The 27,997-nt window shown below is 36.5% G+C and overlaps 4 protein-coding genes across 9 annotated transcripts; all 4 read right to left on the bottom strand.

Moving 5' to 3' along the window:
• Positions 1-222: 222 nt before the first annotated feature.
• Positions 223-9,809, bottom strand: LOC111486036 (SUPPRESSOR OF ABI3-5). Its single transcript, XM_023133036.1, has 10 exons — positions 9,534-9,809; positions 8,695-8,911; positions 8,296-8,421; positions 8,062-8,214; positions 6,846-6,975; positions 6,599-6,640; positions 4,190-4,480; positions 4,041-4,083; positions 1,510-1,587; positions 223-637 (listed from the first exon to the last, which is right to left on the bottom strand). Exons 1-10 carry the CDS (start codon positions 9,602-9,604, stop codon positions 568-570), a joined length of 1,221 nt encoding a protein of 406 aa, XP_022988804.1. The 5' UTR covers positions 9,605-9,809; the 3' UTR covers positions 223-567.
• A 1,670-nt stretch (positions 9,810-11,479) lies between these two features.
• On the bottom strand, positions 11,480-17,097 carry LOC111486188. Of its 5 annotated transcripts, XR_002718814.1 has the most exons (5): positions 16,782-17,097; positions 15,678-15,834; positions 14,956-15,117; positions 11,871-11,881; positions 11,493-11,771 (listed from the first exon to the last, which is right to left on the bottom strand). XR_002718814.1 is itself a non-coding variant. In XM_023133223.1 (4 exons), the coding sequence occupies exons 1-3, from the start codon at positions 16,953-16,955 to the stop codon at positions 15,002-15,004; spliced, it is 447 nt and encodes a 148-aa protein (XP_022988991.1). In that variant the 5' UTR covers positions 16,956-17,097; the 3' UTR covers positions 11,480-11,881; positions 14,956-15,001. The 5 variants fall into 5 exon arrangements, 3 of the variants coding, with proteins under 3 accessions (XP_022988991.1, XP_022988992.1, XP_022988990.1); XM_023133223.1 differs by having other exon boundaries at positions 11,480-11,881; XM_023133224.1 differs by lacking the exon at positions 11,871-11,881.
• Positions 17,098-17,487: 390 nt separating this feature from the next.
• LOC111486129 lies at positions 17,488-21,906 on the bottom strand. 2 transcript variants are annotated; one of them, XM_023133150.1, is made up of 5 exons: positions 21,618-21,906; positions 21,389-21,506; positions 18,874-19,042; positions 18,330-18,559; positions 17,488-17,630 (listed from the first exon to the last, which is right to left on the bottom strand). In XM_023133150.1, exons 1-4 carry the CDS (start codon positions 21,834-21,836, stop codon positions 18,331-18,333), a joined length of 735 nt encoding a protein of 244 aa, XP_022988918.1. In that variant the 5' UTR covers positions 21,837-21,906; the 3' UTR covers positions 17,488-17,630; position 18,330. The 2 variants fall into 2 exon arrangements, with proteins under 2 accessions (XP_022988918.1, XP_022988917.1); XM_023133149.1 differs by lacking the exon at positions 17,488-17,630 and having other exon boundaries at positions 18,148-18,559.
• A 575-nt stretch (positions 21,907-22,481) lies between these two features.
• LOC111486022 (5'-3' exoribonuclease) lies at positions 22,482-26,552 on the bottom strand. The gene is made up of 5 exons (XM_023133016.1): positions 26,091-26,552; positions 25,427-25,551; positions 24,865-25,176; positions 23,525-23,694; positions 22,482-23,217 (listed from the first exon to the last, which is right to left on the bottom strand). The coding sequence occupies exons 1-5, from the start codon at positions 26,409-26,411 to the stop codon at positions 22,811-22,813; spliced, it is 1,335 nt and encodes a 444-aa protein (XP_022988784.1). The 5' UTR covers positions 26,412-26,552; the 3' UTR covers positions 22,482-22,810.
• Positions 26,553-27,997: the final 1,445 nt, after the last annotated feature.

Below are 27,997 nucleotides of genomic sequence, written 5' to 3' on the forward strand. Positions count from 1 at the left end.
CAACAACTCTCACAACTTTACTTTTCCTTCCCCAATTTCTTCCAGATATGGCAATCATGCTTCCATTGCAATTTCCATCAACAAATGCAGAACTCTTAATAAGTTGTTAATCACATAAATACAAGTCAAGTTCGAGTGCTCAAACCATATCGACATGCCATAGATTTCATTCTTAAAAAGTGAATCGGTCACTACTTTCTAGTTAATAGAAAAAGTGGGGTCTAAATGAAAACCTCTCTAAAACCATAACATTTCATTAAACTATAAAGTACAAGGAAAATCTATCGAAAAGTCGTTTAGAGAGAGAACTAAGCCTTTAAAATACAAAATTCAGCCTACAAAACTAAAGTACTATCAAACGAAGTTGCATCGGATCGGAGCACCGTCCAATGCCAATGTAGTAGGATAATGAAACAGGCAATTGTAGAGCATATCATACAAATGATATTCAAAGAGAAAAAAGAAACAGGCAATGGCAACTTTACCCATATTATCACATCTTCCAATTTGTTGCTCAGTTCAGTATACACTGTACAGTTCAGCCCATCAAACCTTCTCCCCCATTTCTCAACTGGCATCAGGGGCGGCAGCTTCATGGATTTCATCATATGCGCCACTCTCCTCATTATAAGAGTACCTAAAACGATGAACTTGTAGACCATTATCACATCCACACGTTATACATTACACCATAAACCCAACTCTCCATGATTCACTATAACGATATCTACTATCTGAAAACTTACGGTTAGCCAATTCGTTCGTGTTAGTTCAATCTAAAACTAGAATGTCAAATTAAAAGAGAAATAATGCAACTGGAAAAACATGCACTTATATTTCTGGGTAGTCTCCAATGAACTCTAATAAATATGAAAATATTTCATGCATGTAATGTATCAAATGTTGCTTATTTCTTGGTTCTTTTTCCTTTTACGTTTACCACCTCGATGTTCGACACTACTACACAAAAACATTATTGTATTGAATTTCCATGAAAAAGAATGGCTTTCTCCAGATTATGCGCCTACACTCACACGCCTCAACTCAAACATGGAAGCATGGATAAGAAAACAGCACCCTCTTATAAACCTTTTTATTTTAAAATTTTCACTTCAATCCATGTATATGGACTTGCACACATAACCACCAATTCATGTAAGTTCTCCATAGCATAGAAATTCTATTAAACGTTACTGCTGATTTTAGTTTTTTTGATTTAAGTCAACAAGAACTAATCTAATTCAATAATGAACAGGTAAAAACAAAAGGGAAGAAATTAAAGAAACGAATAAACCAAGGAATTGCCATCAGACTGATAGCCAATGGGATCTAGGAGTGAACCCAACACACTACTCTACCCTCAAAATCAGGCAATACCAGCACAATAAAAATTCCAAGCTCTTATATAAGCAGAATCAACCAAACAACTTCAATGTTCCCAGCCATAAATATAGCAAGAATGCAATCAAAGTATGAAAGTCAGTGAGCAAAGTTCCAAGGATGTGTTACCATTGCCCGGATGCAGCAGAACAGAAGAGTCCTGTGGATGGATCATAGTAATACCCTAAGCTGCTACTGTAATAATACCTGAAGATAAAACGTAAACGATGATATATATATACATTAACAAACATACAAATACTAATGAGTCAAGGGAAAGTCTCTTATTTCTATCAGAGGAAAATAAAGAAAAGATATCTGATATAACACTAAGAAGAACAGAGTATCACATTTTATATAGGGAATTGCAGCAGTACCAAACATTCAAGAGGCTTGGCCTCTCCTAGATTTCTGATTCTTACCTCCTCGTTAACCTCCCTCTAGTAATAGCTACTATCATTCTGCAAGTACATTACCAAACTACTTAACTATCAACGGTAGCTAGCCCCTCTTATCCTTATCCAAACAACCATGCCACTGAATCAAACCTGTTTGTTGGAGATTGAAAGACATGGCATATGCCCAGAAAGACTGCTAGAGGGCAAGTAGAGATATCCCAAAAGCTCCATAGGAATAGCAAAGCAGACAAGTGATGTAGCATATTATTTTGTAACTTTATTTTAGTTGGTTGTTATTTAGTTTAGTTTTATTAGTTAGTTAAAACCATCAATAAATAGAAGATTCATCCTTTTAATAAAATCCACAACTAGGTCATCCTTGACTTGCTCAAGAACAGAAAAAGGCTGCAACAATCTTGCAGAAACCAAAACAGAGTGTTTTAATCGTTGATGACAACTACAGATCCTTCATTCCTTCCATAAATAAATAAGCTCTCAAGTGCTAAAAAATGTCTTTGATCATACTAATAGGCTCCCTCGTCCCGACCAAGCTAAGGGATACTCATTCCACAACAGAAGAATTGATACTGTTCCTATCCAAGACCAGAGACCATGAACTCTGTGAAACTTGATGATCTCTTTGGGCATACTTCATCAATGGTCAACCATCAGTCTCCATGTCAAATTTATGAAATCCCTCGTTAAAATCCATTGTTATACATAAATATATGATTTGAAAAAGAAAAATAAAAATGATAAACCTTCGGATGGAAGCTTGAGGACTCCATCCATCAAGGTTTGGAAAGTGGATGGCGTCTTTGTTAAGCCAAATGGAATGATGATGAACTCATCCTTGGGACACATAAAAAAGATTCATCCTAATCTAGTGATAAATTAACATGAAGTCAAGTTTTTCAAGCCAAAAGGCATTATGATGAACTCATCCCTGTGGCACATCATCATGATTCACCCTAATTTAGTGATAAATTGACTCGAGTCAAGTTTTGAGAAAATTATTGGGCGAAATAATTTATTTTTTAGCTCAAGTCATAAGAGAGGAAACTTAATTTGGAATCTTTTCATTGCTCATCGCCCAGTAATCAACAAAGAAATTGCCAGCTCCTGTCCTTTGTGGGTGTAACTTGGCTAAATTCTTTCAGTTGTCAACATTTCCCCTAGTCATCTCTCGATGTCCTTTATTGGCACTCTTAATGGCGTGGCCTTGCATTGATGCCAGAAGTACCTTCCACAAGGCTCCTTTCAGTGCAAATTTTAGTGACATTGCAAAAAAACTTACCAATAGCAATGAAGTTTCTAAGCCTTAAAAAGAGAAGGAAAAAAAACGAAGTATCACTATCAACTCAATCATTCATAAATCTCTCAACACACAGAATCTTCATACGGGTCACCACCACTTCCTACCTCATATTACACCAAATCATTGGCCTTCTTTGCCTATTCTCCCCTTAATCTTCTACTTGCTTTGAAGGTAAAATTTAAAAGAAGGTAAAATTCTTTGCTTGGTTAGTTCTCCATGGGGTGTAAATACTATGGATCAGATTTAGAGACACTCTTCCTTACCCTTAAACCACAGTGGTGCTTTCTCTGCAAGGAGGCGTCTGAGGATCTAGGTCAATTTGTGTGGGCAATACCAGTCTTCTTGTCGTATGTGGGATCACATATTTGAGGCTCTACGAGTGAGCTTGGGTCGCTACCTCTTCAATCTTCTACTCGCTTTGGTAGGTAGATATTTCAAAGAAGATCAAATTCTTTTCTTGGTTAGTTCTGCATGGGGTGTAAATATTATGGATCGGATTTAGAGGCTCTTCCTTTATCCTGAAACCACAGTGGTGCTTTCACTGCAAGGAGGCATCAGAGGATCTAGGTCATCAGAGACTTTGCTTTTGAAGTAAATTATCACACCAAAAGTCCAACCAATTGATAACCTTCGGGAGCAATTTATCATTTCCGAATGCAACATACAACTTTTTTTTGTACTACACTTTCCGAGTGTGTTTGTTCCCCCCTCCTTCCTCACCATGGCAAAACCATTTCCCACTTCCTACACTACTAGTGACTCAAAGCCTAGGGCCATGCATTCTCCTTGAATTTGTAAAACGAATAGGAGGTTTAACATTCCAATCAATATGTGCCTTACTCAAGAAATGTATAATTTCACTACTAAAGAAATAAATGAGTGCAAAAAAGGAGAGATCGAATTAGGTCCTCCTGAATCCATAATTGTGAAGAGAGAAAAATTACCCAGATGATTCATCATAAACATAGTCATTTTGCGAAGCTCCACCTGCATGGCCAAACAAATATGAAACAAGAAAAGTTAATCAGCAAGATAATAACTGGCAAAACTAGAAAAGCTTTCTAAATCATTTGCCTGGGATGGAAAGGCATACTCTCAGAATTAGGGTTCAGGTTATTGGGAGTTTGTTGATTGACTCCATTGGCATCAGCTGCTAAATTATCATTAGAAGATGGAACTTTATGTTCGTCATCGTCAGCAAACATATCAAATGTATCAGTTCCACTGCTAGAGATATCAACTTCAGATTGATTTGTGAACAATGAGCCCATGCCAGGATTTTGATCATCAGACAACAAACCAGTTCCCTTGTTGATGTCAGAATTTCCATGATGCAAGCTCATGGATGTTCCAGCTTTCGCCCGAGCTAATGTTTCATATCCTTCTGAAAATCAAAGGAATAAGAGTTAATAGAGAAAATTGTTTTTCATAAAAAAGAAAACGTATAACAAATAAACTTACAAAGAGAGGTCCAACATATAAGGTACTCTTTCTAAAAAATTAATAAAACTTGTAGAGGGGAAAGTTCGTTCTCATCAATGACATATGCTTGTGTTATATAAACGAAAAGTACTAACAAAGAAAACCTACTTAGAAGTCAAAGAGTCGTTCATTTTTCAAATAATAACCCATTTTCTTGATCTAAATAACTAAACAAGCCAAAAAAGCTTCAGCAAGAACTTAAAATCACCAATTAGACTGCCCAAGGAAAACAGCACCACATGGACACTTTACAAGTGAAGACTACTTTGACAAAGCTACACGATAAACAATAATCCCTGGTCCAAGCAGAAAATTTGGCAGGATGGCTGAATGGTTGAGGTAGCAAAAGAAAGGTCATTACATCTATCATCACCATAGCATAGCAACAGTGCCAAAAGAAAACCACATCAGCACATCTTCAAAGAAAAATCTTTCTCTGTACAGTAGTCTATACAAGAGTTTAAACTCACTTTTCTCACTCTTTTTGCTATGATGAAAACGACCCAAAATCTGTTAACAAGCTCCATCCAAGGAAACTTAAAATACCTAAAAATTTTCTCTTTCCTCACCAATTCAAACCATCAATTAGTTTCTTAGCCATTTTTGGGGCTGGCTTATGACCCACCCAATTTTTCAAAATTGACCTAGCACATATGCCTTTCTTTCCTCCCTCACTACAGACCTTTCATAGGCAACTTGAAGCCCTGTAACTATAATGCCTCCATCATCTGACCTTTCTCCAAGAAGCCATAGTTAATCTAATCAGTTTCATGACCTATTCTACTCTCAGGACTTATTAAAGAATTTATGTTTCACCATGTATTCGATTTTCTTCATCAGTTTCCAATTTAGCTTGCACCATCACCAACATTTGGTGGAATTTACTTGAGCTTAGGTATTGTCGAATTTTTCTAGCCTAACCTACAAATATCCAAACCAACAACCAATTTTTGCACTGTGGAGAAAACCTAATGAAACCTTTTTCATTCTCGGTTGATTTTTCATGCATACGGTTTCGTTGGCTCAGTTTTAACTGCCTCTGGTTTTTCCCCATGTGCCATCCTTTGGTGTAATGTGTGAATATTTCTTCAATTTTCAAGCATATACTGCTTCATCAATGATGTTATCAACCAACTTCCATTCATCATCAATTAAGCATACCACCTTTATTTCCATTAGCTTGGATTCATCCCCATCCAACTTCATTCTCTCTCTTTTTATTCCTATCACCTTTGAATCACTTGATTTCTGGGAGAATAATTGAGTAGCTCCTAGGTTTTCTTCACCCTCATGGATGTTAAGCCACTCAATACCGTAATCATTAGGTTGCTAATCTTATGCCAAAGTTTTCCCAAACAAAAAAGCACAATTTTGGGGAAAAAAATCAATTCTTACCCCTAAACTTGTCAAGCTGTAGCATGATTAAATCAATTTAATCTTTGATAAATCTGTTCGAAAAATTGTTAAGAAAATTATTCTCATAAGTGTTCGTCTTATAGGACATACATATGATACAAAATTGGTAGGATTTCAAAGTAAAACAACACGAGAGCTGAAGTTTTGTTGAAATTTGTGAGTTTTGACAAAGTTATTCAATGGTTAAATTGTGCTTCAGTCAAACATAATCTTTTGCAAACTGGATTTTATTGATAGTAGCGGGTTTACGAAAATTTTTAAATTTATTTTTGTTATAACTAGTAGGTGATCTAGTGGAAATTGAACTTAGGCTAAAATTCAACACTTAGCTAAGGTTCATCCCATTTATGAAGATTTTTCCATTGAGTTTTGTTATAATTAGTAGGTGAATTGGTGGAAATTGATGCAAATTGACAACTTTAGGGTTAGAAATAGATTTTTCCCAACAATTTTGTAACTTTGTCAGTAAAATATACTAAATAAAATGCCCCAAATTAAGAAATTGGACAATGACCCCTGCAATGCAAGTGCACAAAGGAGAAGATACTTTTGTTCTTCAGTCTTGGGCAAAACCAAAATATAAAGTATTAAACAGAATACTGACCTGCCTCACGCTCAAAAACATCTTGTTTTTCATGATAAACATCTGCATAATCAAAGTTTGAACAATAAGCAAAGCATAGTTGCCAACAAAACGTGATGTCCTACAAAAATAAAAAATTAGAAAGAGGTAACATTTATTAAACAAAGCTTTCTCATGGCCAAAGAACCACCACAATATCATAAATTACTCTAATCAAGGAATACTTCAAGAGTCCAAAGAACTAAACCTGGAAAGCAAAATACTTAACTGTATTCACCATTATCCATAAGTTTCATAGCATCTTCTGTTAACTTATCAAAAATTTGTTTTGTCTCAGCTGACATTTTTTCCTTCCTGTCATTGGAGTTTCCTTTCAACCTTCTCAAAGCTTGAAGAACCTGTCACCAGCAGAATAACTTATATATAGGTCTCAGCAAACACCTTTCTCCAAAAGATTTATCTGAAAAGCAAATGGAATGTTGAAAAGTGGAATATAAGGCTTGACATAAAGAAGCACATAGCGAATGTTTATTTGTGTTTTCACTTTTCCTTTTTTAAAGCAAATGGATGTCTATGTATTTATAAGAATCCATAGCAACTTAATGCTAGGAAGATATTTAAGTTTTCTTTTTCAATATAGTAAATTGAAATTGGGTCATTGTTATTAATGAATGAATCATGGCTCACAAAAAATTGCAAAGAACCTCAAAATATCAGAAATAATTGACAAGCCTATGCCAACTCTCAGTTATAAGCAAGAGTTTAATAGTAGGTGTGAAGGGAAATGTAAACGACTTCAACAGTCGAACTTATAGAAATGTCAATGTCAACAATTATCCAAGAAAAGTTCATGGATACCATTAAATAAAAATTGTTTGTACTAGAAAATGGAGCTCCGACATCCGAAACTTAAGGTATACACTATTTTTTTTTCTTTGTCCAAATTATTTGTTAACTGTGCTGCCTTTGATAGTTGTATTAATTGGGATGCTTTTATTACAGGAATTCATGTTCTTATTTTTTATTTGTTATTGTATTTTCTCTCCTTTTAGAGTTTGTATACTATAACACTTTTTGCACTTTTCCTTCAAATTCCAATCAGCACTCCTCATAATCGGCCTACCTCTAATTTCTCCTAAAATCTTGAGAATCTCAGATTACTTTCAAATAAAGCCCTCATTTCTTCAATTTTTCATTATCTCGTGTTTTATAATACTATTTATATGTATGTGTGTGTGTGTTGTATGTGTGTGTGTGTGTGTGTGTGTATATATATAGATATAGATATAGATATATATATGTATACCATGGAACCTAAAGAAAAATCATGTTTTTTTTTTGCAGCCCGTGCTAACTGCAGAGGACTACTGCTGCCCTATGTTCTTCCTACTAAAAAAACAATGAAGTAACCTTTAATTGAAAAAAAAAAAAAAAATTATTACAAAATAAATTCAAAAGAAATATAATCAAGATTGTGAGCTTACCGTTTCACCTGGCTCAAGCAGGTCAGCAATCCGTCGCTTTATCTTTCCAACTTCATCAGAAGATAGCTCTTGAACATCATCTTCATTATTTATTACTGAAGAGGTTTTGCCGGTATATTTTGGATCAATGTCAACACTATCAAGCCATGCATCCTGAAGGTATTTACACTGACTTAATAAACTAGTGGAGTATATTTTCCAGAAGCGTACAGAACACCGTACAGTTATGCTTACCTTGATTTCATTATCGTTAACATATTCAACAAAATTCCCAGCTGCATCAAAATAACCTTCTTCCCTCTCTTTGTCTAAATTGAAGGGTTCCATTTGAATTCCATCATCGTCGAAGTTTTCATTCTCCTGTCAATAGGAGAAAATGTCTAAGGTCAATTTTCTCTCTTCTGATAAGAAGGGAGAGAGATCAATCAACAAAAAGTTAAAAACAATATTACCTGAAGAACCATGATGTATTGATTCAAGTAAAAAACAAAGTAATACAAGTATGAGGACCTACAACTTAAGCAAAGTTCCTACTCTCCAGGAACCAAAAAATAAAATAAAATGAACATACTTCACTGGTTGACATAAGCATGAAAGCACCAGGATAGAAACACGTTTGAAACTAAACCTTACCTCATAAGTCACTTCAGCTGCCGATATGTCATTCCCGACGCCTCTATTCTCTTCATTGAAGAGGTCAGCAGTCATTTGATTTCGTCGCTTCGCACGCTCTTTGGCAGCAAATCGTGGGTCTGTTAAGTCACTTGGGTTTTCTTCAGCTTTCGCTACATCCACAAATGCATCTCCAGTCTTCACCTTCTTACCCTTCGGGAACCTGACTCGCTTTTGGCTGAAAAACAGAAAATTCCAACGTTGAGAGGGAAAATATCCCATTTGCACGGCTGCAGTAAATGAATTAGCAGAATAATCACGAAACTATATCAAGGGGTCATGCTCAGACGCACAACAAGTAAAAGACACCCACATACCAGACCTCCTCCTCCCACCTCCAATTAGATTCTCACAGACAAGGAAAAACTTGGCCAACAAATTGCAAATTTTCATAGAACTTCATTCACTACAACATTACCGGGGTGGAGATAAAATTTAACCTTCTAACTTATTATAACAATTTTTCAGTTCAGTTCAAAACATAAAGGAGCATATTCGACGGATTTTTCTTTAAAAGCTTCACTGTTCTATACATTTTCTTGAATTTAAGACAAACCAAGGGGGATCCTCCTTCCTTAGCTAAGCAATTAAGGCGAAATGAAAATTGTATTCGAAGGGATATAGTGTTAAGCCAAATAATTTTAAAAAAAAAACATAGAAAGTAACAAACTGCACAGAGGGTTCAACAAAAAGAAATGAAAGGTTGAGAGTAAAGCGCAACGAAACCAAGCAATTAAAAGAATAAAAACACAAGGAAAGTATGATTAGGGGTTGAATGAGAGTAGAAAGTCGAAAATTACGCAGGTGGTTTGGCAGAATCGCCATCTTCGGTTTCTAAGAACCGGCGCTTGAGCGATGGATTGCCCTCCATGGATGCACTGGACAGAATCAGCGACTGAGAGAGAAAGTGCTTTGGAAGTAAATTACGAGCTTCTGTTCTTTGTGGCGATGCAAACGGCGAGAAACGAGAATATAAGATTCAAATCCTTTGCGCACCGCAGAATCAATGCCGCTTTCAAATTTCTATACCATTTTTGTTTACCTGTTCTTACAAAAATTGATGTCGTGTCGTGTCGATCTCAAGAAATCAAAATTTATTTATTAACAACCTAATCTTTGAATTATGTACCTAAAAATAAAAAATTTTAAAAATTAAAAAATTTATTAGACATGAACATTTTAATTGGTATTATTATTATTATTTTTTTTCTATAACGATTTATTATTTTTTTCTTTTTAAAAAATAAAGTCGCATTTGAAATTATTTTAAAATATTTTTACAATTTTCTACGAACTTAAATATTCATAAACTTCCGATCATAGTTGAAATAAGGAATTGTTGAAATATTATTAAGCTATCGTATCAATGAAAATATAACTAAAATGTAGAAAAAGACCGTCTATAGCTTTATTTCGTGGTCTCCTCAACAGACAAGGAGTCGAGGCTCGATTAAGGGGAGGTGTTGGATGATAAAAAAGTTTTACATCGGCTAATTTAGAGAATGATCATTCTCTATTGGTGTGAGTTCTTTTAGGATAGCCAAAAGCAAAGTCATGAGAGGTTATGCTCAAAGTGGACAATATCATACCATTGTGGAGAGTCGTGTGTTCGTTGCATATAGACATACGCACTCTCTTGCAGTTGAACTATAAGATGAAAATAGGAGATACTTTTCGTTCATGAAGCAATTCAAGACAAGTATGCAACGTGTTCATAAGTCGAACAGTACCTCTATGTAAGATCCCACATCGGTTGGAAAGGGGAACGATGTGGAAACCAGTTCCTAATAAACGCATTTTAAAATAAAAATTTGGAAACAAAATAAAGTTTAAACCAAACAAAAGAATATTTGCAAATTGAATTGTTTTTGGGCACAAGTGGGAGTTGGAACATATGCTTACCAAAATTTCCTTTATTATTATTATTATTTTTGGTAGACTAATATTCTTTACCGTTAATTATTATTATTGTTATTAGTAGAAGAAGAAATACCTATGATTATATAAATTTAAACTTTGAACTTTTTTTACGAGCGTCTATTAAACTCCTGAATTTTGATAAATTAATCAATTTAGACCCTTTGTGTAGATCTCACATTAGTTAGAGAGAGGAACGAAACATTTTTTTATAAGGGTGTAGAAACATTCCCTAACATACACGTTTTAAAACTGTGAGACTAACAATGATATGTAACAGGCCAAAGTGACAATATTTGCTAACGGCAGGCTTGAGCTGTTACTAATGGTATCAAAATCAGATATCGGGTGGTGTGCCAACGAGGACACTAGCCTCAATGATGGTCCTTTCTTTATAAGGGAGTTGAAACCTCTCCCTAACATACGCGTTTTAAATCCATGAGGCTGACGATGATACGTAATGGGCTAAAGTAGACAATATCTGCTAGCGGCCTTCTTTATGAGAGTGTGAAATCATCTTCCTAACAGAAGCATTTTAAAACTGTGAAACTAACGACAATACGCAACGGGCTAAAGCGGACAATATCTGCTAGCAACCTTCTTTATAAGCGTGTGTAAACATCTCCCTAATAGACGCATTTTAAATCCGTGAGGCCAACGACAATACACAACTGTCCGCCGGGTGAGAATAAGTGTAGTACAATCACTATCCCTTTGTCGCAAGCGTGCAATTGTGACACTTTGCATACAACTTGCCTATTAAATTACCCCCACCTTAGCCTTCATATCATCAAATTTTAGAGTAAGTGAAAAAGGTAAAATATTTAACAAGTTCAAACTCGATGACCGCCATCTACATAGAACATTACAATTTTACAAATTTGAATTCTTTCGATCTAATATTGTAGAGTCATAAAGTTATCCCATAAGATTAATCGAGATACATATAAGTTGATTCCGATACGGGTACCAACCTTTTTTTATGCTCGGTTCCACGAGTAGAGCTATCTTTTTGTGTGCCTTTCAATAAACTTAAGAGCATCACATTTATTCTTCAGCACTTCACAGCCACTTGGTACATGTCACCCTCTAGCTAACTCATCACCAACCAATCAAGAAAACTGCTATGAAGAATAGGAGGGATAAGAGCTTATAAAACAGGCAACTCAAGGTTGATTGTAATAACAGAGGAAAATCAGATATAACAATCAGCTACTCACTGTGGTGCCACCTGTGGATGGTTAAAAATGAAAAAGTTGAAGAGAATATTCTTGAGAGAGAATGAAAGGAAATATGCTCAACATGGCTATCAACTAAAGGAAGCAGTGGATTAAACAGCAACAAAGGAATAATGGTGCAGGCCATGTGTAAGCTAATGAAAGGAAGAGTAAATAAGTAAAAAGAAAAAAACTAAAGGGGAACGAAACAAAGCAAAAGAATGTATTCTAAATCCTTTTGATGTATGAAATGATGGTCAGTATCAAAGTGTTTATTCTAGTTGTGAATGTAATAGCTTAAGTTCAAGCCCATCGCTAGTTGATATTGTTCTTTTTGAGGAGTCTAAATAGGACAATATCTACTAGCCGTGGGCTTGAGCAATTACAAATGGTATCAGAGCCAGTCACTGGTCAAAGTAGGACTAGACCCTCTCCATAGTAGACGGGTTTTAAAAGCTTTGAGGGGAAGCCCAAAAGGAAAAGTCCAAAGAGGACAATATTGTCCTATTTAAACGTGTTCTAAACATGGTGATTGTATCCATTGTATCCACACAATTCCAGAAGTCGCATAATCCACACCAATGTTATTCAGATTCAACACCCGATTTGACAGAGTTTTTTGCTTTGAGGAACTCCAAGAAACCAAAACTGATCTAAAAACAACAACAGAACCTGATTATGCTTCTTCGACCATTTCATTACCCAGTCTACATTAGTATAAAAGTTGACAGAGTAGTTTGATGAAGATAAGAACTTAAGGCCAAAGGTCCTACACTATGCTATAAATGGTCGGTTTAATCTTGAAAAAGGTCACTATAATCTAAGGTGGTTCAAAATTCATAGGGTAGAACTGCACTTGCTGTCAAGGATGTTTGCATTGGTGTAGAAGGTCTATAATGAATTTTCTGTGAGATAAAAGCAATGTATTACCAAACTAAGAAAATTTGGATGCAAGAAAATAGGATAATGGTCCAAGATCCTTGCATAAGCAAAAGATCGTTGAAAGATATTAGATATTGATTGTTGAAAGATATCAAGTCGTCTAAAAGGCCAATTGTTGGAGACTACAGGAGAAAAAAATAGGGCTGAAAGTCTCAAAATAATCAGCAGCTACAAGTTTAGCCATGTTTCACTCTCTCTTTCCATTTAGTTTAAGTTTTAGCTGATACACCCATTTACACCCAGTCAATTTGAATACGAGGCGACAGGAACAAGTGACCAAGTCTTATGTTGTAAAAGAACAAGATATTCAATTTCCCTCCTTGCTTTTCAGTGAAGGACTTCAACTTCTGGCGGTGAAAACTATTTGGATTAATAAGGGATAGATGCAGATGTAAAAACAGCAGATAGCAGGACTTTTAGTTAAAAAGCCTAGCCTTTGGCCCAGTAGCCATTTGATGAACATTGTTAGTAGTGGGGATGAAGGGAGTGTGTTTGGAAGTGGAGATGGGTCTTGAGAGGCTAAAGATGATGGTATTCCCATGAATACTACTTTTACCAATAGTTTTCCTAGTTTTGTTATCTACTTTTTACATATATTTTAAAAAACAAGTCTAGTTTTAAAAAAAAAAAGTTTTCCAAAACTTGTTTTGAGAAAACAAGTATCGTTCTCAAAGACTAAAAACCAAAACGTTATCAAATGAAACTTAAATCATTGAAATACATAAATAATTGGTTAGTCTTATCTCTACTTCAAAAGAGATAGTATCAATTATTGGGAATAATAATTCTAGGGATGGGCCTATATCAGAATGCTAGAACAGAAGGAATGTTGGATTAGGAATTAGAAAGAGAAAAAGGTAGGTTCAGATGTGTTTGGAAGTGGAGCTTTTAAAATTCAAATATTTTCTTAAAAAAGATGAAACCAAATAGAAAAATGATGAGAAAATAAGTATCGTTTTCAAAAACTAAAAACCAAAACGTTATCAAACGAAACTTAAATCATCGAATGCATAAATAATTGGTAGGTTTTATCTGTACTTCAAAAAGATAGTATCAATTATAGGGAGTAATAATTCTAGGGATGGGCCTTTATCAGAATGCTAGCACAGAAGGGACGTTGGATTAGGAATTAGAAAGAGAAATTAATATGCAGATATCATGCCTATTGACTTGACAATATCCACTAGCACCTGATCACCACCCATCGCAAGGTGTTAGGCTATTGAGAATGAAAACATCAAGTGTCAAACAATAAGTGGCTCCCAATTTCAAGAATCAGGCAAAAGCATCATCGTGAAGAAAAGAAGAGGGAATGGAGAAGCTGATTCTGTGTATGGTGGGGCAAAGAGGTTAAAATAAGGATATTGAAAGTTATTGATGTAGGCCTGGAGTTTAATAACTTTGTGAGCAATAACTGAGTTTCAGTTCTATGGTAACAAAGAACAGTAATGCAACTAAACATATCACAAATCAGACAATGAGGTTAGTGGAATTTCTACTTATTACTGAAGGGTTGAGCTGACTAAGTATTCGCTAGATTACATTTCTTTTATATCCACAAGTGTCCAAGCCAATTTGCGAGCACGTTGACTGTTCTCTGATAGTCAATGTAACTCGCAGACCATTAAATCTTAAATGGGTAATCACCATAATTCGAACTCATTCCCTAGATCCAATATTAAGGGAGGTTTCGTTTCGATTTGGCTGAGTCTTTCAGGTCTGCTCAAGCAAAGTGCAGCTGACCACCATGGTTGTTTCTTTTGGGTTTGTTTGAAGTAACAACAAAGTATTTTCCTCATAAAATTATGAACTATAAAATGATAACTCCAAACCCATAAAAACTGTTTCGGACAATTTTCAACATATCCACAAAAAGATGCACAAGAACTAAAACTTTGTATAATTCCAATTTTCATTTACTATCAGAGTAGAAGACATTGGTAGGGAATAACTCGCAAATAAAAAATGATTTGAATTTTATTTATCCATGTTTTTATAAACAAGACACGTCTCGACTTATTCAAAATAATATAATATACACTACGATCCTAATTAAGCTCAGTCAGATTATCCATATAGTGTTCCTAATTAAGCTCAGTCAGATTATCCATAAAAAAATTTACACCGAAAGAAAAGAAAAAGGTACCAGGGCTCTAACTATAAAAACCAAATCCTCACAGATTTGCTGAACGTCATTTTTTCCCTCCAAGAGTCTGAATTATTGCTTCCAAGAGCTTAATATCCTGATCACGTTTATTGATTTCTTCCTGCTTCGCGCGCAATTCATCCATATGCAGTTGAAATACCTCTGCAGCATAGGAATCAATATATTTATGGTCTATTTAGAATACTTTCTAGTTTAAGCACTTTCCAATCATCTAAAATCACTCAATAAGCTATACTAAACACACTTTCAATTATTAATTTTTTGAAGCGTGCATATTGAAAAATCGATTTTATTTTCATTTTTTTCAAATGTTATTCCAAACCACTATTAGTTACGAACCTCAGCATTATCATTCATTAACATGAACATAGTAATTTTAAAGAACACCCCTCTCCTCAAAGACATTTATGATAAAATGTGTGTGTGTGTGTGTGTGTGTGTGTGTGTGTCACAATGTCATTTAAACCACAAGACTCTCCTCAAAGACATTTATGATAAAATATATGTGTGTGTGTGTGTGTGTGTGTGTGTGTGTGTCACAATGTCATTTAAACCACAAGACTCTGACATAACACAACCAGACCCCCACATCCAAAAGGCCAAATAGACAGATTGCTGCTCAACAGATAAAACTGCAGATTTTAAGTTGAATAAAGAAAAAGAATGCTATGAAAAAATTTAAAAGAGTAGGATATCCGTACTTGTAGTGTTCTCGAGCTCTCGAGTGACCTCCTGCACGTGTAGTTCAGCAGCTTTTTGTGCTGCCTCAGCCTGACGTTTTTCTGAACGAGCATGAGCAGCAGCAGTGATAGCAGCATCAAGTTCCCTTTCCAAAGTCTCAACCCTTTGATCAAGAACCTAACAAAAGATTATTCACTATCATAACCAGTGGGCAAAATTGTATCACAAATTTGTAAGAAACAATAACCAAATGGCTTGTAATCTCAACAAAGAGCATCACTTGAGCTCATGTAATATGATATTTGATCTTTACATAGTGGCGTGTGATGTTTTACCCGATCATCATAAGCCAATAATAAAATAGCTGAATTCAAAGATAGAATGCAAGAGATAAGTAAATGAATTTTTCTATCTAAAATAATCTTACAAAAGCCCAATGAGGTCCCACATATTTGTCGTTTGTACAGGAGAAACTGACTCCTTGAACTCATCCCTGAATTATCCAAACCCAGTGATTATATTTGTATCTATTTGCTTAATATCCCTCAATCATTGCCATCTGCAACCACTCATTTGGATGATGTAACGGCCCAAGCCCACGGCTAGCCGATATTGTCCTCTTTGGGCTTTCCCTCAGCTGAAGTTACTACTCTACATAGTGCCTCCATTTCTCCAGGAAGGTCTTCGAAGATCAGGTGTATGTACCTCCTTGTTCTTCGAAAACCCGACATTCAAAATGGCATCTAGACAGGATCTATTTAAGAGAATGACTTCCTATCTAACCGCCTCCAGATTCTTCCTCGCTGAATCTGCCAAAGCTGCTACCTCACTCACCAATTCCCCCATTACATAGCAAAATTGAAATCTAAAACCATATATTAGATATCAAAGCAACCGTGATTAACATGTATATCACTCTGATTCCACTACATAGCATGAAAATCAACATTTAAATCGGTAATACGAGGGGAATTCAATATAACCACCGTCAAGAAATCTCACCAATTCCTCACTCCGCCAAATTTCAAATAGCAAAATCGAAATTCCAAACCAAATATCAGATTAAAAATACCCAACTACAGAACAATTAATATAAAAAATAATAAAAAAAAAAATCTAGTAACCTTGATCGTCCTTGCTTGTTGGGAGCACAATGAAGCTCTGGCAAACGTCTCGTCGTCGACATAGACGGCTTTCTTGAGTAAAAGCTTCTGGAATAACTCCAAGTTGGAAGCCATCTCAGTTAGATTGGCAACGGCGCCGGTCCATCTGTCCGTTCCTTTGCCCTTGTCCTCCATGATCCAAATCTTCTTCGACGCTTGCCCCTTTTTGAAAATCCACAATTCAATGGTTGTTCGACGTCATGATCCGTGTAGAGAGACTTGGAGAGGGAGCTAAGAACCCACCCGATCATGCCATTACATTCAATAAGAGCTTTGATATTGTTTTTAGATTGGGCATTCAACTTAATTGCCAATTTCCCATGATTTTTTTTATTTGATTTCAATTTAATTTCAAGGTAAAAAAATCTTTTTTATTTTTTATTTCATCAAGGCGTCATTTTTTTGTTTTCTTTTGCGAACTTTTCATGTTCTCATGGGAGTTGGAAATGGTTTCAAAGTAAAAACCTAGTCGACCTTCATTTTATTGATCTTAATTGCATTTATATTCATAATATTAGTTTAATTAATTTGACCCTTAAGAGCCTACTTAATGAAAATGAAGCATTTTTATTTATCCAAAACCAGACGAGCTCCCTAAAAGAGAGAACACCCAGATTTCATCCAAAGTATATGCAAATGGCTATCATTTCGATCAAAAGTTAGATAAACATTTCAAGTGCACTTCATTTCACAATATAAAGATGAATGGACAAATTGTTGGGAACGAGTCACCTACTATAATATGAATTTCTAGAAGGATAAACCAAACGATCTCTGAACAATGAATCCATTAAAGACGAGGATTATAACCTGTCAAAAAAAAAAAAAAAAGTACTGGATAAGACCGTAATAATGTAGCCAAATAATACAAATTCAAAATACTTTTACACCTTTTTAAACTATCCACCGAATTAAAACAATCTCCAGCAATTCCTCCACTCATACAATCTTCTTGCCAATCCCTCAAAAACGACCAAAAATAAGGAAGCAAGCACAATATCAAGCTCGATACATACTGATAGAAAGCCCTTCCTACAACAACTCCAAGATGAATCCAAAGAGTTGGGGTTAGAAACCCCTGGCACTTGGATGGACATTCAACAAGACACAACAACCCAATGCTAACATGCTTAAGCCAAATTTGGGGCAAAGCACTAACCATCCCTAACCTTGCTATTTGGCCAGTGGCGTTCGACTCAACATCGTCCCCAAAGGTCGAGTTACATGATGGGGAAAATTCTGTGAATTCAATGCCATTCTGGAAGGTCAAGCTACACTATAGAGTGGAAATTGTGTGTGTGTGTGTGTGAGAGAGAGAGAGAGAGTAGCCAAAAGCAAGAATGAACTAACTAGCAAGGAAACATTTTGGTTTGTCAAAACAAACTGCTGGGTACCACTAATACTAACTACATAAACCAGACATGATAATATCACAGATTGGTATGAATAATCATGCTTACACTATATCTATCACAAATCTCCAAGAGCTCAAAGACATATATAACATACTCTAATCAAACTGTTGCCTCAGCTGCATCTCGGTTTCACTCTTCCAAGTAGCATGAGATGACTGTCCCCTCATTCTCTTTATCTTTTCCTTATCTTTGACCGTCGAGCCCTTCTTTTTCGTCTCACTGTCTGGTTCTAGTTCTGGTTCTGGAGGACGGTCACCACATAGAGGGCAAAACATCCCTCGTGCATTTGAAAAGGTCTTGGGAATGCCACAATGCAGGCACATTCTGGAAAAGGAATCACACGATACCGTTAAAAAATGGCAAGATCAGCACGAGAAACTTATAGATACTACTACGAACAGTTGAGTTCAGTGCAAAACAGCTTTGATTTACGTCAGGATTTCAAAGAAGAGAAGAAAAGTATACGTTTAATTCGAAATATCAAATTTTTAAAAATTGACACTCTCTACCCGGAAACCACTAGCAGGACTCTTTTCTTGTCTCTCTCTCTTTTTATGCATGCGTGTACATACGGATTGATGAGGAATGAAATAATGTCACTCAACCAGGATACAATTTTGAAAATGCGATAAATGTACCTTAGCAGTTCTGCAGCATCTTCAGCATTTGGATTGGTTGCAGTCGCCACGCGCTTGCCTGTCTGTGTTGTGTTTGAAATGGATGGATTTGAAGGTTGATTATTCTCAACATCACTCCTCACTCGCTCATGAATCCCAACTAATTGAGCTTTTGCCTCCAATACCGCACCTGTTCACAGTTCAATCTTCATTTTACCCTTGCTTCCCTTGAAAACAATAAAGAATACAGCAAAAATGCATAAAAAAGGTACAATCAAGAAGTTTAATTGATGCCAAACATCGACCCACATAATTGCAAATAATTTTATAAACTGTTGCTCTCTTTGGATTACTCCATTTATTCCTTCCACCTGTATTCAATCAAATAAACTAATTGGAACAGCATTGAAAATAGTGACACTGAACTTAACCTATTCCCTTCATGGAAGATGCCAATTGATTCTACTCTCGTGCCGCTAGTGGATATACAGCCCGTGCATGAACAAAGGAATATGCCAAATGCAAACTACTATAAGGAAGCACCATTGCAGCAATAATATTGTTTATACAGTCAGACAGTTAACGAAAATCCTGATAAATCATAAACAAACCATTTGGCATTAAATTAAACAAGTTCAGATCATGGACTCTTCTAAAATGAGAAGCTTAATGCTTACCTAATGGCAAAAGCCACGCATGGTGTTCAATAGAAGTATTTTTATACGTAAATACATATAATTATACATAGAGAATAGAATACTTCATAGCATGACCGTCGGCATCGGTTTTTTCCACCAGTTGAGAGATATAGAAGTAGAGCAATGTACAGTCTAGTCAAAGAAACTATACATGATTAAACACATATACGGTCTCATTTCATAAATTACTTTAGTACATCCTTTTATACAACCATATGAACTTGCCTATACCACTAATTAGCAAGATGATGCGAACCACCATTGCCCAATCACTGACAAAGCAAGTTGATTCGTTGCAGTCTCCAGTATTCACAATGTAGTAGTTTGAATGCAATGAACACATTTCCTTGCAAGTTAGGCAACTGTCGAAGTAAAGAATGATAAGGTTCCGTAGTTTTTAGTGGACCCTTTGATCCATCTCCATTTTCTGACTTCCCTCTTCAAACTTCATAGAGCAAGAAAATTTTCCAATTCTGATCACATTGTTGCATTTTTAGCACCATACTTGTCAATTTTTTCTAACATTTTATTTCATCAATTTCTATCTCCACTACCTTTGAGGGCTTTTTGTCCCTTGAACAAATGCACATATAATATTATGAATATCTTTCCTCTTTTTGTTCATTCTCTTACAGAAAAATTGTTGTCTTCAAACTTGGATACTAGATTGTATTCTATTGATTGCTACAGGGGTTTTTATTATCATAAAACATTCTTAGATCATTATTTGGATTACAACAATGAACAAGCTAGGAAGCCAAAGCACACACAGGTGGACAAAATGGACATGTATGAATAAAAACCAAGCACATTTAGATATATGGCCAAGGTACATGATAATGAAATACTCTTAACTTATTGAGAAACATTCACGCCATGCATTGTAGAGAAACCATGGGATTTTGAAATATGTCAAAGGAGGGTTTCTCTCTTGACCCTTGTTTAATGTAACAATGCACACTATCAGAATTTCCCAGATAAATTTTTTGACCCTTTTGGTGGAATTAATATAGATCTAAAGCTAAAGGAACCCAAGGAATCAGGGGGCCACACCCAAGACTCAGAGCCATCACTGGCTAGCAATAGAAAATGTAATTAATTGGCAGAAATCAAGTAACTAAGGTTCTATCTAATAACTATTTGATTTTTTGGACCTTTGTTTTTTAAAATTATGTTTAGTAACATTATTTCCACCAACAAGTTCAGTTTGTTATCTACTTTTTACAAATGCTTTAAGAAATTCAAGCCAAGTTTGGACTAAAAACAGTAGCATTTAAACATTTGTTTTGTTTTTGGAATTTGACTAAGAATTCAAATATTTTCTTAAAAAAGATGAAAACTATTGTAAGAAAGTTGTGCTTCCAAAAATCAAATGGTTATCGAACAAAGCCTAAGTTTTCTGTTAAGAAAATAAAAAGGTGACATCAAAGTTTCTCGGTATTAACTGGTGAAACTTATGCTATTTAGTATTAAAATCATGTTATTTTTAGATTCCTTAGTTGATCCAATCATGTGTTTAACCAACTGCAAGGGAAATTTAGAAGTGAGCAAATATAAGGTGGAGCTTGAGTAAGTATATGTTCTAGTCCTCCCAACTTTTAGGGTTTTATTGGTCAACGTTTTAATGAGAGGACGGCAGAGCCCTCAAGGTAGCACAATAGGAGGCCAAGGTTCTCTCAAACAAACCCATTCTTCCTCTTCCTCTCTTTATTAGGAAATTGATGTTCATCAAAGATTCAAACCTAGTTTTCCAGAATTTTTTTTTTCTTCCCTTCTACTTCTTAACAGACTTAACAAACTCATGACAATAAACGAACACTAAGTAACTGAGCCCATACCAGTAGGCAAATCTTTCTTCTCCCTACGATTCCTCCGGCCCCCTCGCAGCTGATCAACATCTCTCGGCGCAGCAAACTCCTCAACCGAATTATTCAGAAACTCCGGCGGTCCTGAAACCTCCGGTAGCCCAAAGATGACAAAATCAGTAAAAAGAACAGTTTCCAAATTCGTTAAACCGAACAGACTTGCAGAAAAAAAAGAACACAGAGATTACCAAAAGAAGCTTACTTCGGAGAAGGCGTCGAATGCGGAAGGGAGGCCGTGATGAGAGGAGGGCTGCGGAAGTTCGAAAAGCGACCTGTCGCGTACTGAAAGATTGACGGTAACCGTAGAGGCGGCTGCGACAAGATCTTGGTCGTCATCGTCGGAAGAGGTGTTGTTGAAGACAGAGGTGTCTTCAGCTTCTTCCTCGGCCGAAGAATAGCCTTGGAGAAGTGCCAGACTCATGGCGGATTCGATCGATGAACTGGTTCGATTTTGCGGCAATGGATGACGATTCGAAAATTTTGTCCGATTTAATTTCTTGTTTTTATACAAACTAAAACTTTAATATCTAAAAACAATTATATATTTATTTTAAGACTTTAAACCTTCTTTAAAATCATATTTAAATTCAACCAAAATTTAAAAACAAATCAAATTTTTAAAAATGTTTTTAAAAAAATTTAAACTAAATTAATAAAAATATCATAAAATTTCAAATTTTTTAATATTATCTAAAATTAAAAAAAAAAAAAACTAAAAAATACCCTTTCTCAGATGAAATATCTTTAAATTTAAAAATACATTTATCGAAAAACTATATCTTAAAAATAATCATGAAATATAGTATTTTTGAAATATGATGGAATATTTTTACATTTTAAAAAAAAATTAAAGATATTTTTTAATTTTTTTAAAATTTAAGAATATTAATAAAACGCTTTTGAAAGTGTATTTTTTAAATAAAACATTAAATGTTTCGATTCAACTTTTAGAAATTTAGAGATAATTTCGAGATAGAATGCAAATTTCAATGATATTTCTATTAATTTAACTCCGAGAATAGCAAACCTATTGAGAGATTAAAAGAAAAATTAAGCACAAAAACTCTTCCAACAAGTCCTTTTTCATTTTCAACATTGCCAAAAGATTGGTGTAGGCATGGAGATCCAATTAAATACATAAACAATGAACAAAATACTTGCAAGAGATTGAATGAAGTTTTATTGATTTGAACAATAAGTATATAACTTACGATAATCGGAGCTTTTCGTTCGTCGATGTACCTCAACGAATCATTTACTGCAACCTGCTTTCCCCGTCAAAAGAACAGTAACTATGGAAAGTACAAAAAACTTACTGAATCTGATCCACATGTCGACTATGTTAGCACGACGAGCGAGTATTTCATGATCGACCCTGGTTAGTGTTATGAACTCTTAAGGCACCTTAACTTCTTGTTGTTTCATTGAAATATGGGAGAGCTTTAATCTGATAGCTTCAAACTCGGCATCTTGCTTCTCTTCGTTCGTCAGCCACGAATTTAAACAATGATCGATGATGTCATTTACGCAGCTCGGCGGTGGGGAGCCACCCTTCAAAACCCGGGTCCTTCCAAATCTGGTAATTTTTGCTAGATTTGAGTTTGAAGGCTCTTCGACGTAACTCTCGAGAATGTCTCGAATGGCACTGCACCAAATTGATCGAGCGACCTTAAGAAAGTCGTGCATAGCAAGAACAGGAAGGTTTACACTTCCAACTTCAGATTCACTGTTTCCACCTCTTCCATGAAAATCTGATCCTCCAAGTTTTAGAAGCCCATTCATGTCTGCTAGGTCACTGTACGCTGTCAATCGACAAACATATGAATTCAATGTCGATTGTCTATGTCAAGATATTTGAAAACCGATCCAAACAGCTAAAAGAACAATACACGGGCCGGGAAAAATGGCAACATGTTCTTGTGTTCAATATGAGAAGATACTCTAAGGGCCTTTAATTCTTAACAAGCTATGCATTACATGCCTCAAATTTGTCAGACCATTCTAGAATACTGGAAAAACAAGAGCATGCTTATAACATAACAAGAAAGTATATAATATTTCATGTGACAATCAATAGGAGGAAAGGGAATGGCCGAGCGAATTGTGTACCTGCTAATTTTCCATCGCTCCGGTAAACCTCCAGCCCGTGAAGACCGGCATCTTTCAATCTTCTAATGATAGCAACAGGATTCTTCAAGGCCCATGGATGAGCTAGGACAGCCACACCCCCCGTTTCGTGTATCAATTGTATTGCTTTCTCTGCACAAGGCTCTGATCCCCTGAAAAATAAACTTAATTCTCATTGTTACAGTTTAAAAACCGGGCAAGATGCAAGATGGCGTACTTTTCCCCAATCCAAATAACAAACATTTTGGCTAACGAGTATGCATATCCCGCCACCACCTTCATAGTGAGCAAGAAAGAAAGTCCGACTTAAACTCATAGGTTAAGTACAGAAACATAGAGACAGATTCACAGCCTGCTCACAAGTGATATGATTCGTTTCATCCAAAACTAAACTAGGAAAATTAAGTAAGCTCTCCTCATGTCCTGGCATTTTAAGTAAACTTAGATTCCTTCTTTCCGGGAATCATATGCAGATAAAGATGCATATGCATATTGTGAGATACCACATCGGTTGGGGAAGAGAATGAAACATTCTTTATAAGGGTGTGGAAACCTCTCTCTAGCAGACACATTTTAAAAACCTCGAGAAAAAACCCGAAAGGGAAAACCCAAAGAGGGCAATATCTGCTAGCGGTGGGCATGGGCCATTACAAATGGTATCAAAGTTAGATGTCGGGCCATGTGCCAACAATGAGGCTGAGCCCCAAAGGGGGTAGACACGAGAAGGTGTGCCAGCAAGGGCGTTGGGTCTCGAAGGGGGTGGATTGGGGGTCCCACATAGACTAGAGAAGGGAACTAGTGCCAGCGAGGACGCTAAGCCCCGAATGTTGGGGAGGAGAACGAAGCATTCTTTATAAGGGTGTGGAAACCTCTCCCTAGCAGACGCGTTTTAAAAACCTTGAAGGGGAAGCCCAAAAAGGAAAGCCTAAAGAGGACAATATCTACCTGCGGTGGACTTGGGCCGTTACACATAAAGAAGCTGAAGAAATTCCACATCCCATGAAGTTAAGTATGAATGAGAAAGAACAATAGACATATACATGTAGCAAAATCAACTAGATATGTAACTTAAACATCCATGTGGCCATACTTACTAGTGACCTTGTTTAAAATTATGGACGAAAATCGATTTGAACCGTCTATTTCAATTTTATGAACATAATGACTCAAATGATAGCCTTCAAGTAGCAGGGATTAAGCCTATGCTGATGGTTGTGGTAAACAAATGGAGCATGATATATTACACCCTTATTTAGCCATGATGCATCAATATTGTTCAACAATCCATGATAAAAGAAAGCACAGCAAGTTCAGATTCTCACGTTGAGTAAGCCGGTCCACCATCAAAAAGGTAACGAGAAAATGCCTGTTTTAGATTTTCGACATAGCCTGCTTCAACCATGGCACGAGCCACATGGAGTCTCCCAGGAGCAACTCCTTTACCAGTAATCTTAGCTACATGATCCCATTTAAGAGGCAGCTTTAGCTCATTCAGTTTTGACACCATGTTCTTTGCACGCAAAAACCGCCCCTCTCTTATATTTTCTAAGAACTTCTCCAACTTCTCAATCTTTGCTGGTCCACAGCTGCTGTAATATGCAAGGATGTGTACTGGTTCTTCTGATTCTGAGTTACTGCTCCAAATCAGTTACCATGTATCAAAAGGTCAAAAGTTATTTCAAACGAAAACTCGACACAAATGTTATGGCACAATTCAACAAAATTTTCAACAACTGAACACAATGTTGCATTAAATAGTATTAAAAAAGCATGAAAATCTCAGAGTTTTAATACAAACAAAACGTACCTTGAGAGGAGTACTAGAATAGCATACAAATTCCAGAATTTTAACATCAAAAAGGGAAAAAGAAACAAAGATCTCACCCTGAAGAGAATATCGTACTGATTTCGACACCCGGAATTATTTTGATACCGAATCTACGAGCTGCTTCGATGGCCTCCGGGATACCAGACATTGTATCATGATCTGTCAAAGCAAGAACTTTCACCTGTTGTTGGTACATGTTTCTAATTAACTAAAGCATGACAGATATGGCTACAAAATACAAGGCCAATAATGTAATGCTTGAAAAAATTATACAAAAATGTTTTAGACCACAAAAAATTCTTGTATGTTGAATGTAATACCAATTTTTTTAAAAAACAGCACAGATTACTGAAGAAACCTGAACAATAGAAACAGGGTATATTGGCAATCCAAAGGTTTCATCTCACAAGTAGCACAGATTGTTAAGTGTTGTTCTGCATCTAACACCCATTTTTTAACGTAAATTTGAGACTAAATTCTATATCAGAAACAGGATAAGAACAGAAGAACAGACAGGGACAAGAAGGATTTCAATAGCGAGAGGTTGAGTAAACAAAGCAGAAAAACAGGAAGAAAAAACAAGAAAAAATCACCCCAGGGACAAGAAGGATAAGAAACAGGATAAGAACAGAAGAACAGACAGGGACAAGAAGGATTTCAATAGCGAGAGGTTGAGTAAACAAAGCAGAAAAACAGGAAGAAAAAACAAGAAAAAATCACCCCATTTCCATGAGCTCGCTCCACCAGCTTCGAAGGGGAAAGAAATCCATCACTGAATTTGGAATGCGAATGCAACTCAAAGACGACCTTCTCCCCACCTTTGCCAAGAGTTTTCTGAACTCCAAAATCGTCCACCACAGACGCCGCAGCAGTGGAGGCAAGAGAATTAGATTGATCCAAATAAACCCACTCCGTGACATACTTAAACGCCGCAGTTTGCTCGGAAGTCATCTTCTTCTTGCTGCCGCCTCGCTTCTTCTTCTTCTTCTTGGATTTCTTTGAATTGGGCGGCGTCTGAACAAAGTGGCCGTCGCCCACCATGGATACGGAGGTGAAGGTCGTGGAGAATGGATTTAGGTCAGTGGGGAGGGAATCAGAATAGAGGGAAAGTGATAACAAACAAAAGGAGGAAGGAGGGAGACTGGCGGCCTTTTGAGGAAAGGATATCTTCCAAATCGCAGGTGTCCTCTTTCCCCCCCTTTTATGGACTTCTCCCTCTATTCTCCTTTTCCTCAATCAATAAATCAAATTAAATTATTTAATTTGGGAAAATATCAATCCCTTTTAGGTGGAAGTATATCACGAGTTGATATTGTCCCATTTGGCCTCGATGTTTGGCTCTGTTACCATTTGTAATAAGTGAAGCTCACTGTTAGCAGATATTGTCCGTTTTAGCTTCGGTGTCTGACTCTGATACCATTTGTGCGATGTTCCACATTGGTTGGGAGGAGAACAAACCACCATTTATAAGGGTGTGGAAACCTTCCCCTAGCCGACATGTTTTAAAGCCTTGAGGGGAAGCATGAAATGGAAAGCCCAAAGATGACACTATCTGCTATCGGTGGGTCTGAGTCGTTACAAATGATATCAGAGCTAGACACCGAACGATGTGCTAGCTTTCTCGCTGTTCTCCAAAGGGAGGTGGATTTGGAGGCGATCTCACGTCGATTGGAGGAAGGAAAGAGGGTCGTTACAAATGGTATCAGAGCCAGACACCAGACAATGTGTCAGCTTTCTCGCTGTTCTCCGAAGAGAGGTGGATTTGGAGGCGGTCCCACATCGATTGGAGGAAGGAAAGAGTGTCAGCGAGTATGCTAGGTGTCACGGTCATGCTCGTCCAGGGCGTGTTGCCCATGGCCGCATGCCTATGGCAAGCCAAACCCTTGTCATGTATTTTCATTCTAGTGTTTTTACTTTTGTAGTTCTAGGGCGTATGACGCCTCAAAAATATCATGTCTAGGCCTGCCAGACATGAAATGCCTCAAAATGTACTATAGGGGGATATGACTAGTTGTCAACTTCTCCCTACCCAAGGTTATATATGCTAAGCCGTTGTTATCTCTCTCTTGCTTGCTTATATAAGTCTCTTTCAAAAATCTCTCTTTCTAAAATCTCTCTCTACCCTCGTTTTCCAAAACCTTCTTTTAAAACCGAGGCTAGAGGCTTGATCATACGTCGCTTTGCCGTAGGGGACGCAAGTACAAATTGGCTTAGCTCACTTGTCGTTGGAAAGTGAGTGCCGCACAATCGCTAGTCCGCTGCCTTTAAAAGTGCGATTGTGTCACTAGGCTCAAAGGGGGTTAGATTATGATGTCCCACATTGGTTGGGGAGGAGAACACCATTTATAAGTCCGAAAAGGAAAGTACAAAGAGAACAATATTTGCTCGCGGTGAGCCTAGATCAAGAATGACTATCCAATTTACGTACAAGAAAGTCGTTACAAAAAAATACTCAAAATGGAGTATTCAGTGTTTTCCCTTTTTATTTAGAGACGGAAACAGGAATGGGAAAGTCGCGTCCATGCCCCGCAGACATCTCTAAACACAACATTCTCTCTTGATATTGAAATGGACAACAAAAGTAGCGACCATGGTGAAAGCAATAGCACCAATGAGCGTTAAGTTGT

The sequence above is a fragment of the Cucurbita maxima genome, unplaced genomic scaffold, assembly GCF_002738345.1.
Source record: "Cucurbita maxima cultivar Rimu unplaced genomic scaffold, Cmax_1.0 Cma_Scf00011, whole genome shotgun sequence".
Classification (NCBI taxonomy): Eukaryota; Viridiplantae; Streptophyta; class Magnoliopsida; order Cucurbitales; family Cucurbitaceae; genus Cucurbita; species Cucurbita maxima.